The following is a 17,830-nucleotide window of genomic DNA, read 5'->3' as shown; positions in this document are numbered from 1 at the left end:
ATTTTAAAGTTATTTGTTTTTTTTTGTCTGTAATTATACTAATACTAAATAATAGACAACAAAAAAAAATTGAAATGATATTTTGTAATTTTTTCTTTTACAATTTCTAAATAAACTTATATCGGTAATCGAAACTATCCGAAAGAATCCGATAATCAAAAATAACTTCGCATCCTAAACCGGCTACGGATACATTTCAGATACGAATCTGAAACCGGTAAAATATTATTTATATATCTGTATACAGCTCCGAAATTACATATCCATAACACCCCTGATATAAATACGTAGAAGACGTCAGCCGACAGTTATACTTATAAAGATGAATTAAGAACTACTTGTTGTGCATAATATAGGGGAACTATAAGGTAATCGCATTAAATATGTATACCCTATTCCAAAGGAAGTATGAAAAAAGATAAACAAACCATAGATTTAAGTATTTCGTGCGATTTGCTGATAACTGAGTATGTTGTGCACTACTAAGAGTTTATGATTAATATGTCTTTATTTATAATACAACACTATTGCACTTAAATACTTATTTTCACTTTAATTTTCCTTCCAAAATTCCTATAACAGTTTCGTCGACGTTCAAAACGCCATTTTTTCGCAAATCCATAGTGAATATCATAGATTAATAAAGCTCTCGACCAATGGTATCGCGTCAATTTGCTGTCAAATGTTGTTTATTTGGGTTTTTTCCAGTTGTAGTTGGAATAGGGTATATATCTAAGGTTTATCTATCCTCACTCCTGCCCTTGGAGTAGACGAGATACGTTCTTCATATTAAAATATTATACATTTAAATAAATAAAAATACATCAAGATTTGAGATCTAGTAGTTATCGAAAATCCGCATAGCACTTAAGTGCATAATAAATTAATTTAATTATTAAAAATTTAAAGTTGTTGCTTGTAAATCCTATTCTCAATAGCTGTTGATATTTTTATATGGCAACATATTTTCACACAAAAAATTTACTTAAGATAAAAGTTAATAGATATGTCTGTAGTTTTAACTCTAGCTATAAAATTAAATATTGACATAAATTTTCAATACATAATCAGTCTATACAATCTCAATAAAGAATACGTAAGTACGAGCCAAAAGGTGGGGTTTTACCATTTTTTTTTAATTTTGATATGTACTTTAGAAATAAGTTAATGATGGCGAATCTTATCAATTATTTTTTACGAAACTAAAATATTGTAAATCATATTAATATTTTAAGTGTAAATGTGATGTAATATTTAATTCCCTCGTTGGTCATTGTGAGGTAAATAAATCGAGAGTCAAGGCTTAAAAAAAATTGGATTTCTCTAGAAATCCCCAGTAACAGCCCTAAGTTAAGTTGGAAGTTGTGGGACCCGGTGCAGGATCATCTGGGTAGATATCACCCACACATTACTTATTCTACAACCAAACAGCAATCTTAGAATCGTTGCGTTCCGGTTTTAGTGAGAAAGTATAACACACTGTAAGTAATGTGTGTACAAGGGACATAACATGGCGCCTTGACGACGTGGATAAGGAACGTCTAGGGGTAGTAATGCATCGCCCTCAAATATTCATATTAAGTAATACTCTTTGGTTCTTTTATCCCCGAATCGGTAGTCCCATTCTGTAAGAAATCACTTCTTATCTCACTCGTGAAATATTGACAACCGACTTGCAGTGATACGTGTGTATATATCACATTCTGACATTTCAAGCCCGTGTTCTGCGGTGAGTTTCGATTTATTTGTTACAGAATACCCCAACAGATCTTTGATATGATTTACAGATTAAAATAATTTATTTAGATCTATAGTTTTCAGATAAACAATATCTAAATTCCATAAATGAATTACATTTCACTATTATCTTAAATATAAAATTTTAGATGATATGATTAATTGTAGATAAATAAAAACGTTACAAAATCTACGGTGTCTTCAAACATGCTTCGAACTACCGTACGTGGCGCATGCGTCTTTAAAATTACTAACATTAAAACCTGAAAAAAAGTCATCGTGTATAAAACGAACGATATTTTCAATTGGACACAGATATGTATTATACGTTTTGACGTCATCGATGGGATCGTTTACTTTCATCACAATATTCTGACGGCTCCTACAGAGACTCAGTTTATTTGTGACGTCATCGCCGTTGTAGACGACGCGAAAGTAAAAATCTTGGGCGACGGCTTTTCTTTTAGTGAACTTGAACTCGTCACGTAGATCCTTCTTCCTGTATACTTCGAATATCATTCTCGATGCGTACTGTATGTTGTAGTGCTGGTAACTATTGAGGCCTAGCGCTAATATTAAAGCTTGCAACGTTTTATCGTGACCCGAGTACAGTACGAACTTGGGTTTGTTCTCTGATATAATTCTTATCATGTTCTGCACGATATTGTGTATCAAGCCGTACGCTATCAAGAGGCCTCGTCGTCTGTTATGGATGTTCTTAACTTCTTGTTTGTAATTCCATTCGAGATAAGCGAAAACGGACATGACGTGTTCCTTCTTAATGCAAAACTCCTCCTTGCTTTCAGGCGTTGGTTCCTTGTAATCTTCATCGAAGTCAGTTTCTCGAGCGTCGTTTGGAAAATTGAAATCTGCGTCTAAATTCTTCTTAACGATAACTACGTCATCGTAAGAGTCTGCATTGTCCATGTATCTCTGTTGATAGTAAAGTAGCTTCTCTCTCTCCATTTGGGCGTCGAAATCCAGGGGGGGCTTTTGTTTATCGTACCTCCCGATAATATCTCTTGCTTTTCTCCCGATCTCGTTGTTGAAATCGAGTTGATTGTTTATGTAATCCAATTCCATATTCAGTGTATCTATATCGACATCTAACAGGTGTCTGTTTGGGAGGCTCTCAGAGCGCAATTTCCTCTTTCCCTTCGCAAGTGACCGCTTCGGTTTCAATCTACTGAGTTTCTCCGTGCACGGTAACGGCGCGTCGTGACACATGTACGCTAAGAGCGCGTCTCTGACCACGTCGGCGTCTATGTACTCTTGAGATTCGAATAAAACTTTGGACAGTTTATTGATCAATTCCTTGACCGCTGGATGAGATTCCAGGCGACTTTTCGCTTGCAAACTTATTTTTCTGTAAATAAAAAAAATATATATATATAATTTTTCAATTGAGGTCACAAGTAACTTATGGTAGTTAAACTAGCCATACAAAGTAACTCTCCTTCTGTCTTTTCATCTTTCTCTACCTTCTTGGTCTTCTGCCATGTCTACACTTTCGTGCATTCTCAGCATAAGACCTAACATCGTATTATTTTTTCGTCATACTTTATGTTTACTTTAGTTTCATGAAATATATGCCCAAAATATTTATTAGAACCCCTTTGTATCGGTAAAATTTTCTTAAAGGGAATTGCAGAATTACTTTCAGTTTTGATTGCTCGATTTAATGGGACAAAAGACTCCAGGAGTTCGTATAATGTATAAAAAAAACAAAATGTACGACGTCGTATGTATCAAGTCATAGCAAGCGCCTGTGCTGTAGCTGTCGTTCGTAAGTGGTATGAGTCGTTGTATGGTGTACCCAACATAGAAAATATTTTTACTTTACATATCGAGAGTTATGAGAGCGGTTAAAAAATGAGAGGATTACGTAGGGCATGTTGGAACGAAGTTGATTTCGCTATATATTATTTATCAATAAAATAAATTAACAACTCTTGAGAATTATTAACAGAATTGACAAATTGTTATTAGAAATTCTGTGTGAATATAAACAATAACAAAAGCTAAGTTTATTATATATTAAATAAAACCGCACAATGAAGAAATACAGAAAGAAAAGGGAAAGGTAGCCTGGAGTCATAACGCTTTTTCCTTACGAGACGATTTCTGCGTAAATGAACTTCGTTCCAATAATGAATAACCCCCGCCCGACAGCTCGCTACGAGTCGCTACGTGTCGCTACGTGTAGGTCAAATGACCGGTCGTACTTGTCCAGCTTGTGCAGCGCGGCGCAGGCGCAGTGGCGGAAGCAGAAGGCGACGCTGTGCGCCTCGCGCGCCGCGCCCGCCGCCCGCGTGGCGCCCCACGCCAGCGCCTGCGCCGACTGGAACGTGCGCCGGTAGCGCGTGCTCAGCACCAGCCCGCCTGTGCCGCGCGTACGTGCCGGTTTAGACCATGTCTATAGGCGAGTGCCGTATCTAGGCACTCGCGTGGGCGCACCGATACATTTTTAAGTATCGGCGTACTCTCCGCCTCCGTGAGTAAATGTTCGGTTCCATTGCTTTCCTAATACTCTGAGTATACTTTTATAGCGATAAAACTTACAACTACAGCCCAAAGGAATGAGAGGCATCAATTAGGTAACAATTATTTCAATTTGAAAAAAAGAGTAGCGCTCTCTGGTTTTTAAAAAAAAAATCTTAAAAATGTATTGTTATACAAATTGTAGTGTATCTATTTGAGATTCATGTATTCGTAAATGTGTAACGGACAAAACAGACAAACCATAACCGACCTTAAACTTATTCATGATAATGGCTTTAATCTATTTTTATAAACGAATACTAACTCACCTGTTTCACGTTTTCCTGTCAAATCCATGTATTCCGAGCCTAATTTATCACCATACGCCTCTCTGAGTATATTACCTAGAAATAAGATAAATTTATATAAACAAAATTTTTACATAAAAGATTTTTTTTGTTATTAGTAGATATTTAGTAATAAAAATACATGTATGTATAACTCTATTCCAATGGGAATAGGAAAGAATGTAAATAAACAAATTTGACCTTGAATTGACATGACATTTTAGTTACACTAGTGAGGTAAAATTATTGAGTGAATGGGTAGTGAATGCTAAGGAACGAAATATTTTATTGGTTTTACGTAATTTTATGATATTTTTTAATACATTTTATATAAATTGCAGGTACAGTACATATTCTAATTTTTAGGTAGCAGCATTTATAGTCTTAAATAAAAATTGGATCGTTAGTTTTGATTTGGATCGTGGTAATTCGCAAAAAGAATTATTAACTTATAAAGAGGTAGTTATTGTCAGTGATAAGTTATAGAAACACACAATTTTATTTATATGAATAGATTTTTATTTCTTCATTAATAAAAAGAAACATTGTATGTTTCAATAATAAAGTGGCATTTTCAAGACATTTGACGTATTGTATAATACTAAGGGTTTGAGTAAATACAATTTTATATATCATTCAAAGAAACTCTTACTTTATCTTATATCTAAAACGACTATGACTATACGAAACTGAACTATGACGAAAAAGTAATGTTCAATCAGCGTAGTCAGTGTTAAAAGCAAATCAAAAGCCAGTAGGCAAAAGCAAAAGGTCGTAAATACTAAATCGGTTACAATTACAGTTCGCTTAAACAAAGCCACGTCGTAAGAAAAAATCTTATGATAATTTCGAATAATATCTTACTCTTGTATTATTTTCAAAACTATAAATTAAGTGTTGCTTTGCATAAAACTGATCTATATTTTGAGATTTTTTTTATTTCTTGAAAGTGAATTAATACTTTTAATTTTTTTGTCTGTACCTTACTACTTTCTATATTATACATTATATTTGCCGTGCTAATATTTCTCGGGAAAACGTCGAAGAAAACCGGAACAAATTTGTGTCTGAAATCGAGTCTTCGTTAAAGAAATGTCTCGAACTGGGGTCGGCTAAACCTAGTCCATTTCAACCCCAAAAAGACGTAAGTTTGCGCGTTAACTGCTAAAAAAACACCATTTGTCGTATCTCCATGATTCGAGAACATTCCGTTAGCCGCCACAGCTAGTAGTATCGGAAAACTTGGCGTCCCATCGTCTAAGACTATACAAGGCGCAAATTCGGCCTCACATGGAGTACTGCTCTCACCTCTGGGCGGGTGACATTTGAACGTATCCAACGTAGAGCGGCTCGAATTATCGACGATCAAGCCCTTTCCGATCTGCTTGATCCTTTAGCTTTGCGTAGAGATGTTGGATCGCTCAACATCTACAGAATTTATCACGGGGAATGTTCCGAGGAATTGTTCGGATTAATCCCGGCTGCTGAATTTCACCTTCGGACATCTCGTCAAAATACCAAATATCACCCGCACCACCTAGATGTCCGAAAATCCACAACAGCGCGATTTTAAAGACATTTTCTGCCTCGCACAACCACTCTGTGGAACCAGCTTTCGCCGGCGGTTTTTCCGAACCGATACGACTTGGGAACCTTCAAGAAAAGAGCGTACTCCTTCATGAAACGCCAGCAACGCACCTGCAAGCCCCCCGGTGTTGCTGATGTCCATGGGCGGTGGTAGTCACTTTCCATCAGGTGAGCCTCCTGCTCGTTTACCACCTCTAACATAATAATAATAAAAAAAAAAAAAATTATATATGTACTTGCGAAAATTGTTATATACAAGTATAATTAATTGGGTACGTATTAACGTACTTAAACATTCGTTTTTTAATTCTGAATTTCTAACTACAATAAATATAAAAGCAACAAACGCACGACCAATTAGATAATCATAAAGCGGACTTATCAACAAAACACTTGTGATATTGAAAAGTACGGTTTGTTTTGGTTCTTTCCTATTCTCATTGGAATAGAATTTTTTTATAATGACATAAACTCTTACAAATAATTTTATCAAAATATATTTTTAAATACAATTAGACCATTCAGTAACCCCCTCAAAACCGTCGCGCTCCATGCGCGGAGAATTAACAATGCAATTGTCGGCCAGAATATTTAATACCGTTCTGCACAGATATGATATGCTATTAATATGTTATTGTTTTGCGGTCATAATATGATATAGTGTACTGGACAGACTCCTTTAACTATGAGGCTCAACCGACATCTGTGTAAGTAAGATTTGATTGAAACGTTTCTGACGCAAAATCATTTCCTAACCGTCTTTTTTTTAATCAGATTTCAAAAAAGCAGGTTATCAATTCGGCTACACATTTTTCTATGATGTTACCACAGAACTCCGTAATTTATGAACTGATTCGGAAAATTATTTCTTTGTTTGTCAGAGCAATTGAAATCTATTATTTATTTGTTAAAATATTATTTAATTTCTACTATACAATGGATTCTTACCAACGGTTATCATCTGCAAAACACCAGTCGGCGTGAGCTGACCGAGCGCGCAGTGCGTGGCGGTGGCTCGAGGCAGGGAGGGGAAGTTGTGGAAGGGCCCCGGACCCGCGACCCACCACGCTCGACCAGACGCACTTGCATTCAACACAAACTCTTCGTAACTGAAAAATACAAAAACCAGGCATTCATTGGTACCAAGTTTAGGTGTCATAACTCTTATACTATGTCCTCCTGAATAATTTAAATCATAGCAGTCATTCTCAATGGAAAATTGACAACTGCAAAGAAGAATGAGAGAAGTATGTGCACATACAACAATGCACTTATTTTCCTTTCGCTCTCATAATCCAATAAGTAACAACAGAATGACAAAATGGACACACATTTTAAGTAACAATAATGATAAATTTTATTAATAGTAAAGAATAAATTCTATATTCAAATCTTTACTGATTTGAATATAGAATTTATTCTTAAAAAAAGCCTATACCTTTTGAGCATTGGAGACACAGGCACCATATCGCATGGTAATTTATCACCTCCCCTGAGATGTGTAAGGGGGCCACGGTCTCCATGTCTGGTCACAACCAACACCCCTTGCAATAACCATGTGTCAGTGTCCACAGCAGCTAAATAATGTTATAATTATAAAATTAGACATTTAAATTTCATAAAAAATATATATATATTGCAGACTATCAACACTACCAACATTACCAACCACACAATGTGTCTTATGTTTTTGGTAAACAGTTACACTGTCAGGAATATTAACTTCTACTTACACCAACAATATTCCTTATTATTTATAGACCATATAAGTTAATTAATAACAGATTGGATTTCAAGGTATAATAACAATGATAACATATTTAACATATTCCATTTTTGGCTGATAACAGAATATACAATGTACCTTCGGATCCTCTAACAATGCTGTCTGGTGGATTACATGCACGGAGAAATAGTTTCCTATATTTTGAGTCAGTTTTTGATACATACTCATTTTGTGTAACCTTCAGGGCAACTGTTTCTTCCCCAACTGACATATATTTATACACAACTGCAAAGAATTTAATCCTATTAATATAAAATCATAAAAATTCTAGTTGTACTATAATCTTTTGTAACAGTATAAACACAGTTATTTAAATAAATTCAATAAACAATATCACAAAAGCGAATGTTATAAATTTCAGTTAACAAATAATTTTTTTAAAAAGAGCGATTTGTTTTTTTGTTTAGTATTCCTAAACAAGTATTATTAAAGTTTAATTTTCGAAGAGCAACAAGAAGAGAGTGGTTAACAACAAATAAATGAGAAAATTTATAAATTTATTTCGTTCGAATTTAAAAAATTGTCTTTTTTTTATACTACTTACCAGTGATCAGGAAAAATATCCACACACTCATACCAAGGTAACAATAAAAGGCTCTGTGTTGAAATGAAAACTTCATCATTTCATATATAGAGCACAGTACTCATATGAAAAAGAAGCATTTATATTGTATTCGGAGATAACAAATGCTTTGAGTTTTATAATTGGACATTTTAATTTAAGCTCTATAAAACATTTCACGACAATATTGATCAACAAATCGTTGTCATATTGTCATTTGTTACTGTGTCACTGTCAAAAAAGGTACTGTATAAGTGCGAGGTAAGGAGTATTATTTACGTGTAGAAAAGGGTCCCTCAAAACGTATTAAATAAATAGCGCTGCCGTATCTAGAAACTTCAAAGGAATACGGTGTGATACGGTAACGCGATTCTGGCAATTTATTGTAAGCTTACTTTATACATTGGCAAAATAATATGTGCCTATAATATGCTACAAATACAAGTAATTATGTAATTGAATTAGAATTAACAATGTCCTAACAGGTAATTAAAATAGTTATAAACAGCATACTAAAAGATTAACTCTGAACTAGTATAATTTGAGCGATAAAATCTTTATTTTAATTTATGGCGAAGTAATTTTATTTTTCAAAGCTTAAATTAGATATTCTGCTATTTTAGTCTTTGGAATTTCATAGAATAAATAAGTTACTCTTTCTTACATATTGAAATAATATTTGTTAACATTACGTCCTTAAATATATATAATTATTTATTATTATTAATAATAAAAATAAATATATTTTTGACAGTTGACATGATTTTGACAATGACAAATACCTCCCGGAGTTCGTACCGCGTCGTACGTCATAAATTCAAAACTTGTTCAAACTTGTTCAAGTGTATATTGTAATTTGTTATCATTAATTGTTTTGTTTACTTAATAATGGCTCCCTCAAAAATAGACAATGGCACCGTGATTATTATAGATATAGGTAAAAATGTTTCTGATCCAGAAGAGAAGAACGGGAAAAGCTTCTTTGAAAAAGCAAGAGAATGTGCAATACGTATAATAGAAAGAAAAGTAATAAGCCAAGGGAAGAATTTGCTGGGTATTATCTTATTAGGATCGAAGAAAACGAAAAATAATTTATCAGAATCAGGAAGTTGTCGACATATAGAAGTGCATTCGGACTTACAGTATCCAACTTGGCAAATGATACGAGACTTACCAGATAAGGTTTGTTATTATTAACCACCACATTTACTACTTACATCTAATACTACTTTTAATATTAATATTAATTTAATATGCTACATTTAATATTTTTTAAAATCATTTACAGCCATCCAAATCTAAAGGAAACTGGTTTGATGCACTATTAGTAGCTGTCGATCATTTTAAAAGTGGTGTTACTGCACTCAAAATTGTTAATAAACAGATAATGTTGATGACTAACTTCCTGGAACCATCAGATGTTGAAACAAGTGAACTGGAACAGGTATAATACTTAACTTATACTTCATACCTTATTGTACACTAAATTACACTTATTGTACACTAATAAATGCTAAATATAATTTAATTACAAAATAGTTATTCTAATAAGAAACTGTTTTCAGGCTGTATGTGGCTTTCGAGAGGAGGGATTTCAAGTAGACATCATTGGCCCAGATATATATGATGATGAAAACAAAAACAGTGAATTTGAATTAGCAAAACAATTTGTAGAAGGTACTAATGGGGTCACGGCTACATTCGAATTCACTATGAGATACTTACTTTTTCATAAAAAAAAAGCTGTCAATGCTACACCATGGAATGTAGATTTGAGTATTGGACCAAATATAAAAATCCCAATCTCTACATACATAAGAATCAAAGATGAATCAGTTATCAAAAAATGGACTACTGCTATAAAAGATCCAGTTACAAATTCTAAAAGCAATACAGAGTATATAGAAAAAAGTAAGGTTTTCATAAATACAGAAAACCAAATGGTAGTTGATCCAGACAAAAACATCAAGGGTTATATATATGGGCAACAAGTTATTCCATTTACTGATTTTGATAAGGGTATGCTCTATGATTCTGGACCAAAATCTTTAACAGTATATGGATTTACAAAAGCATCAAATATAACTTGGCAGTGTTTAAATGGTGATGGATTGTCATATGTTTTTGGACGAAAAGGTGATAAAAAAGCACAATATGCTGTCAGATGTTTAGTTGAGTGTCTGTTGGAATTGAAATTAGTAGGTATAGTAAGAAGAGTTTATAATAATGGAAATGCACCTAAAATGTATGCTCTCATGCCTGTTATTGATTCCGATAACTATGTTTGTCTTTCCATGATTGGTATTTGTTTTAAAGAGGAAATAAAAAATATGGCATTCCCAAATACAGAATTAAAAAAATATGCATGCACTGATGACCAAGTTAATGCATTCAAGGAATTAATTAAAAATATGGATCTGACCAAAGCATATGAGGACACAGAATTTGATGACACCGAAGCATTCCCAATTGCTAAGATGGTCAGTCCTTCTGCACAATATGTTTTAGATTGTATTGCCTTTAGAGCCATGAATCCAGACCAACCTCTACCACCACCAAGGGATGATATAACAATGCTGTTCAAAGTACCACCATTGATAGAAAAGAGAAGAAAACATCAATTAGATAAATTAAAAAGCTTATTTGTCTTAAATAAAGTTGAAATTAAGAAAAGAGCAAAAACGAAAACTAATCAAGCAATGGATATAGATCAGTTTGACAAACCATCCACATCAACAACATATGCTGCAGCTATGGACAATCTTCCAATAATAGACATTAATAGTGTAAAGAAATCTGGTCCAATAACAAAGATAGGAATGCAGAATGCAATAAATGATTTTGATGCCCTTAAAAGAGATGGCATTGATATTAAAGATCTTGTTCCTCAAATGATAGAAACTATTGAAAGTATGGTATATGGAAACATTGATGGTAACTTTTCAAAGGCATTGGATGTAATATCTCATTTTAGAAATGAATGTGTCAATACAGTACCTTCACATTACAACAACTGGCTTAAAAATTTCCGAGTGGAATTAATAGATCGTAGTAGAAATGATATTATCAGTATGGTAAATGAAAAGAAACTTAATTATATTTTAAAAAGTGAGAATAGTTTGAGTAACATGGAATGTGATACATTTGATGAAAGTCAATTGTATGAAAATGATACAGTACCCGAGTTAACTGAAGTCACTATAAGTTCAGAAGTTAACGATCTTTTTGATAATATGTAAAGTTGTAATTTATTTTTTAATATGTTTTCTTTGTGTATTTTTCATTTTTATTTTCATGTTAATCTTTATTAAGTGCATTAGTGTATTATGTTCAATCTCATAATAATCTTATTGATTTAGCATTTTCCAAAAATTTTAATATTGTCTATTCAAAATATTGTCAAACCGTTGATAAATATTTTTATTATAATTCAAGGAAATATTGTTTATAATTTTAATTATATTAATCTGTCATTCTCTTTTTATGATCGATTGTCATTAAACTGGCTTTAAGCTATCAAAACAACACAAATCAATATTAAATAATTGTTATTAATGTAAAAGGTATAACTAAATACATTAACATTGTTAGACACTAAGTATGGTTAAGTTTGAAGAAATAATTTATACTATTATTACGGTTTTTTTTATTGTTTTCAAAACAAAACAACCAATTAAGTCTAAACATTTAATAATTTCATAATATGGTCTAATTTCAAATTTGCACACAATAAATTCTTTTTATCTTACAATTAAAAATGGTCTCAATAATCATTGTACGCCACTGGGGGCTATTTTATTTTGTGAATGTAAAAGTTCAAGGAACTCTTGCAAAGAAAGATCCTCCTGGCAGTCTGTATCTAGATCGTGTTCAAGTTCGGCTTCCATCGAATTTGCTTCTGGACTAAGCACAATATTTTCATCAAGTACGACGTGGTTAAGCCGTGATTTGAGGCTTTGAAGGATTTCCTCAAGCTCTAGGCATTTATTGCGGATGGAAGTGCCGAGGTCCGACGACGGATCGATGTCGTCGATCGTAGCGTTTTCCGAGAAAGAGTTCGCTGGTGTTCGAGTCCGTGGCGGCTGTATAATGTTAAAAAGATTTTCTGGTATACCGTTTCCATTCATCCCATTCCTGATAGCATCAGGTGATCTAGACTCTGTGAATTCTGCGAGTATCTCATCAATAATATCTTCAGCGTTTTGCCGCGGATCGACAACATCGTCGGGTGTTTCAGCACCACTATCACCATTAATCATCTTATTGTTCGAATCTAGTTTCATGATTGCAATTTATGAAAATATTGATTCGTTATCAAAATAAATAATAAATAAGGACAGAGGGCACTTGTTGTCGCAGTCAGATGATTGATGATTACAATGTTGCAAGCTTGTATAAAAATAAAATTGCTAGTACAAAAAATGTATCATGGTCAAAATAGTAAAATAAATACATATGTATATTAATATTGAAATTAATTGTTACAAAATCTGCGTTGTGGAAAATATAAGTCAAGATAGGCTTCCTTTCGAAGTTTCTTTTCGATTTCTTCAACTTTCATAATTTTCAAAGCAGCTTTGCAACTATTATGTGCATGTGCGAAGAAACAATCTCTCACCGACTGAAATAAATAATAATATTAGTAGATATATAAAAGTAAAAATACATAATTTTTATACATTATTATAGAAAATTACCTTAAATTCAGCCAACTTTGCGCCTTGAAATTTAGCTAAACAATTCTTAAACAATCTTGTATAATGTTTTCTACACAGGAATATTCTGTTTTCATAATGCCAATAGTCTCCCTGTGCCGAACAGGAGCACCCGCAAAAACCACAGGCATCCAAATTATACGGAACACATTTTATCTGTGAAGAAGTGAAAAAAATACTATAGATAAATGTACCCAGTTTAATCTTAAGCCCTTTAGTATAATTTTGATCCTTACCTCGACGGCGCATCTTAAAACCTTTTTACCCGAGAAACTATAAGCGAATTTCATCTGTCTTTTCTTATATTCTGGACAATAGTCACATGGTCTATAAGAAATTAAAATTCTAGTTAGTTTTTCCTTAAGTATGATTTTTTATTTTAGTTAAGTATTCAAGTAATTTGTAGATATTTAGTATACTAAAAACATATTATTTTTATACAGTAGCCCCAATGTGACAGCATGCATTGTAAATATTTTCGAATATATACTTGCTGAAATGAGGATATTTTTATGTACTATTTTTGGATTTCAAGCTACAAATGAATACTTGGTTATTAATAATAATGACATAGACAGTCAGTGCGCCGTGAACCTGCTATCTAAAAAATGTTGTCCCTTGTGCCTAAGACAGCAATTCAATTATGGTTTTTGGACAGCTTGTACAAAGCTCTATCATATGGTAATCCACAACTACTGAACAGCATAATGTAATTGCATATTGACCGTATAACATGAAAATATACATATTGGCAAATCTTTAAATTTCTTCAGTATAGTACCTATGATTTATTAAGGACTGTCGTAGTGTGTCGTGTCTGGAGTAGCAGTCTATGTGGTAGGACTTTGTGCAGTCCTGGACCTGGTTTGGGTAGATCGTACCTACCCAAAAAAGCTTCCGCCCATAAGCAATACTTAGCATATTTGTTTCAGTTTAAAAGGTGAGTAAGGAAGTGCAACTACAGGCACAAGAGACTAACATTTTAGCCCTCAATGTTGGTGGCGTATTGGTGATTTAAGTAATGGTTAATATGTCTTGAAGCGCCAATGTCTATGGGCGGTGGGCGATCTTTCTTTTTGTCCTTCGTTTTTTTCCACCTTCTCCACCATAGCATTCACAATCTTGTCAGTGGGCAAAAATTAGTCTAGGGGGTTAGTGAGTCACTCTACACTCAAATTTCTTAGCAAAGCCGCGAAAATGAATAAGGATTGAAGAATTGGCAAGGCAAATAAATTAAAATCGGGTTTTTATTAAACTACCTAGGTTAAAAAAGGTCAACAGACAAGGTTTTAAAATCTTACATTATTAATGCGAAAGTTTGGATGGATGATTTCGACCGAAAGGCTGAGCGGATCTTAATGAAATTATAATAATAGTAGGCATAGAGATAGACTACAGTTTGAAATAGGACATAGGGTACATTTTATCCCTAACGTCTGTCCATTATCCAACACACGCGACGCGAAGAAAAATAATACTTCATTTTAATGGCGAATCGTAGACGAAACCAATATATATAATAAATTGAATATTATTTTGGTAGCCTCTTTGTTTATATTTCATAATTATAATTTTTATTTCTGATGGACTTTGCAGGTCAAACGAATTATTCACCACCATACATGAGTAGCATATTATATAACTTACGCCGGAAACTCGCCAGATTTAAATAACGGTTTCCTCCTTGAAGTGGAATTAAAAGGTGCACAATTTAGAGGTAGAGCCTTCATTTGCTCAGGTTCTCGTGGAGGTGGCTGATACTCATGTTTTACCTTCCACCTGGGTGATTTTGGTCCATAATAACATTTACTGTAAATCTAAATAAATATAAATTAAAAAACATATATATATATATATTTCTCATTGAATATATTAATTAAACAACGGAAAACTTTTTAATTTGGACAGATCACCTTATTATTATTATGGTTATTGACAAAAAATTAAGATTTCTAGCACGGCACTACTACTACTTAGCTGAGTTATTTTAAATAATAAAAAAAAGTAAATTTGATTTTAATATCCCTACCCTGTGCGTGAGGTCGTAGAAGGCGTCACGTTTATCGTCGTATGAGCCAGGGCCCAAGTTCGGTTTCACTTCAGGTGCATTACGCCTCATAAAAGGACTCAACAAAGGTCCTTTTATTGGTAACACTTCACGATCGAGCCCCGTGCCAAAACATATACGAGGTGGTATCTTCTTAGTTACCACATACTCAAAATCTATTAATAAATTCAAATGAATGTTTTATATCCACATATAATAATGTAATTAAGTTTTAGATATTACACACAAATTCAAATTTTGTAATGTAAATTGTTTACATATATTTGGGCTATAAATATATGAGGCATATTTTGACTTGAAGAAAGGCCTTCTCTGAACGATCTCATGTATGCGATTTCTTTTTCAGAAACTACACGACCTATTTTACTCTTTCTTATACTAACGAATATATCTATAGGATAGTTATAGCATTCAATAGTTTATGTACAAAATCATATATTTCAAAATATTTGATCTTGTAACCATAAAATCATTTAAATAATATGTGTATTTTTACCGCCATGAAATGCTTCGTGCATATTATTCGGTCGCAAATACCGACGTCGGCAAGGTCGCTGCATGATCGCTTAAAGTTCACTGAACAACTGACAGTCGAATGAATCGGTAAAGGCTTTCGTGATGTTAGCGACAATAAAAAAATATGACAAATCTGACTATTACGGTTTATTGGGTCGCACGCTCGTTTCAGTAGGATGTATACTTTTTCGATCAGGACAAAATGTATTCAATTTGATTTAAACATTAATCCACTCATTCATGACTTTCTCACGACGTTTTCGTAAAAAATTATCATACATACATAGGCACTAAACATCTTTTCTAATATCTTGTTTATTGACCCGCTTTACATCTTTGGTAAAAAGATGGTACCCTCTTTTGCGGCCAATAAATAGTTCATTCAGGTAATTTATAAAATATATTTTTTTGATTTCTGTTCCAACAGTATCAATAACATTAATAGCCTGTAAATGACTCGCTGCTGGGCTACGACTTACTCTTCTTTTTGAAGAGAAGGTTTGGAGCAAACTTAAATGCGGTTTGGTTACACATAGCAGATTTTCATCCCGTAAATACAAGTTTCTGATACAATTAACTGTTATTTATAAACAGATGCACTAGTTAACAATTACGAAAATACGGTAATTACCCATTTAAAAAATGATCAAATCATAAACAAACTTTAATTACTTTTCTATTATTTTTACTTTTAGAGTTTACCTACTATAAATTTCATGTTGATTGCACTGTTTTAGTCAATCGTTCCGTTAGTCAGTGGTAGTTTTTAAATTAAATAGACAAAGGTTTTTAGTTTTATATTATACATAATATTCCTTACCACAGTTTTATTGATTTCGCTTTTATGTTTGATGATATTGTAGCATTTATTTTTATAAATCATTCTTATAAAATATGTCATCTAATGATCTATCCTTGTTTATTTTTTGTGTGTGGTTAATGTAACGCAAATCCGTTAGTTAACAATTTTTGTTATGACATTTAATTGGACGAAATCAATAAAAGCGAAGGTCATGAAAATAAATAGAAGGTCAAGAAAAATAATCGAAACAAGGGACCTTACCCAACGTTACGTCCCAGGTCATTTTGCTTATTTTTTTTCGTTAATTCGAGCAATTACGTTAAAATTTGAAGCAAAAAAAAGAAAGATCTGAAAACATAAATTACATTAGTCTAAATTCGTAAACATGTTTTAAATTATCTTCTGTTTAATTTAGCATATTATTTCGAATTGAAGGCGAATTCACCGATTACCACACAATTGTCTTATATAGAACATTGATGTAATTTAATTAAATTCAATTCAAAATATTAAAACGAATATAAATAAACAATATTTAGTCACATTCACGCTGTAAAAGTAACTTTTCCATTACATACCTTCCATATTATAATTTTTGTTCTAGAAAAGGTTTTGTAAATAGTACAAAATAATTATCAATAAAATGATTTAAATCTCGTAAACTTACTCAATTACTATTGTGACTTTTTGACATTTAGGTTTCAAAAGAAAAAAAAAGTAGTTGTCATTAAGTATATGCGGTTAAACTACAGTTATACATTAATATAATAAGTCCAACCATAACATAAAATATAAAAGACATACCAACCTAGAAGTACCTAAGGGACCAATCCAATCGTTGATAATACAAATTATAATTTTCATCTACATAAAAATAATATAAATAAATTTATTTATCATTTTATAAGAAAGAATTGGAAATTAATTACTATGAAATGACAAATTCGAAAATATTACTTTTAGTACGGACGGGTTTATTATTTGAGTTAAAAATAGAATAACTTTTGAAGCAGTAGTATTAATTAGATGTGATCTTCATGTTGATAATTTGAAGAAGTAAAATTTTTGTATGTAAGGGGTAATCTCTGGAACTAATGATTCGACTGGTACGAAGTTACCTGGCAATAATTAAAAGAAAGTTAATTAAAAAATAATTTGGTATTAATTTTTTTAATTAAAAATAATAAAAAAAAAATACCAAGGACAATTTTTACGAAATAAACTTATTT

At 32.5% G+C, this 17,830-nt stretch overlaps 3 protein-coding genes across 3 annotated transcripts; 1 reads left to right on the top strand and 2 right to left on the bottom strand.

Annotated features, from left to right (window-relative positions):
* Positions 1–1,855: 1,855 nt before the first annotated feature.
* LOC113400510 (uncharacterized) lies at positions 1,856–8,712 on the bottom strand. The gene is made up of 7 exons (XM_026640093.2): positions 8,483–8,712; positions 8,017–8,163; positions 7,591–7,729; positions 7,101–7,261; positions 4,548–4,622; positions 3,963–4,119; positions 1,856–3,103 (listed from the first exon to the last, which is right to left on the bottom strand). The coding sequence occupies exons 1-7, from the start codon at positions 8,559–8,561 to the stop codon at positions 1,939–1,941; spliced, it is 1,923 nt and encodes a 640-aa protein (XP_026495878.2). The 5' UTR covers positions 8,562–8,712; the 3' UTR covers positions 1,856–1,938.
* Positions 8,713–9,332: 620 nt separating this feature from the next.
* On the top strand, positions 9,333–11,852 carry LOC113400322 (X-ray repair cross-complementing protein 5-like). Its single transcript, XM_026639848.2, has 3 exons — positions 9,333–9,682; positions 9,789–9,944; positions 10,066–11,852. The coding sequence occupies exons 1-3, from the start codon at positions 9,389–9,391 to the stop codon at positions 11,737–11,739; spliced, it is 2,124 nt and encodes a 707-aa protein (XP_026495633.2). The 5' UTR covers positions 9,333–9,388; the 3' UTR covers positions 11,740–11,852.
* Positions 11,853–12,173: 321 nt separating this feature from the next.
* On the bottom strand, positions 12,174–16,951 carry LOC113400323 (uncharacterized). The gene is made up of 6 exons (XM_064217434.1): positions 16,863–16,951; positions 15,245–15,438; positions 14,863–15,032; positions 13,452–13,542; positions 13,198–13,371; positions 12,174–13,121 (listed from the first exon to the last, which is right to left on the bottom strand). The coding sequence occupies exons 1-6, from the start codon at positions 16,882–16,884 to the stop codon at positions 12,975–12,977; spliced, it is 798 nt and encodes a 265-aa protein (XP_064073504.1). The 5' UTR covers positions 16,885–16,951; the 3' UTR covers positions 12,174–12,974.
* Positions 16,952–17,830: the final 879 nt, after the last annotated feature.

This window comes from Vanessa tameamea, chromosome 17 (genome assembly GCF_037043105.1).
Source record: "Vanessa tameamea isolate UH-Manoa-2023 chromosome 17, ilVanTame1 primary haplotype, whole genome shotgun sequence".
Taxonomy (NCBI): Eukaryota; Metazoa; Arthropoda; class Insecta; order Lepidoptera; family Nymphalidae; genus Vanessa; species Vanessa tameamea.
The sequence above is the reverse complement of the archived record's forward strand: the minus strand, read 5'-3'. Positions and strand labels throughout refer to the sequence as shown.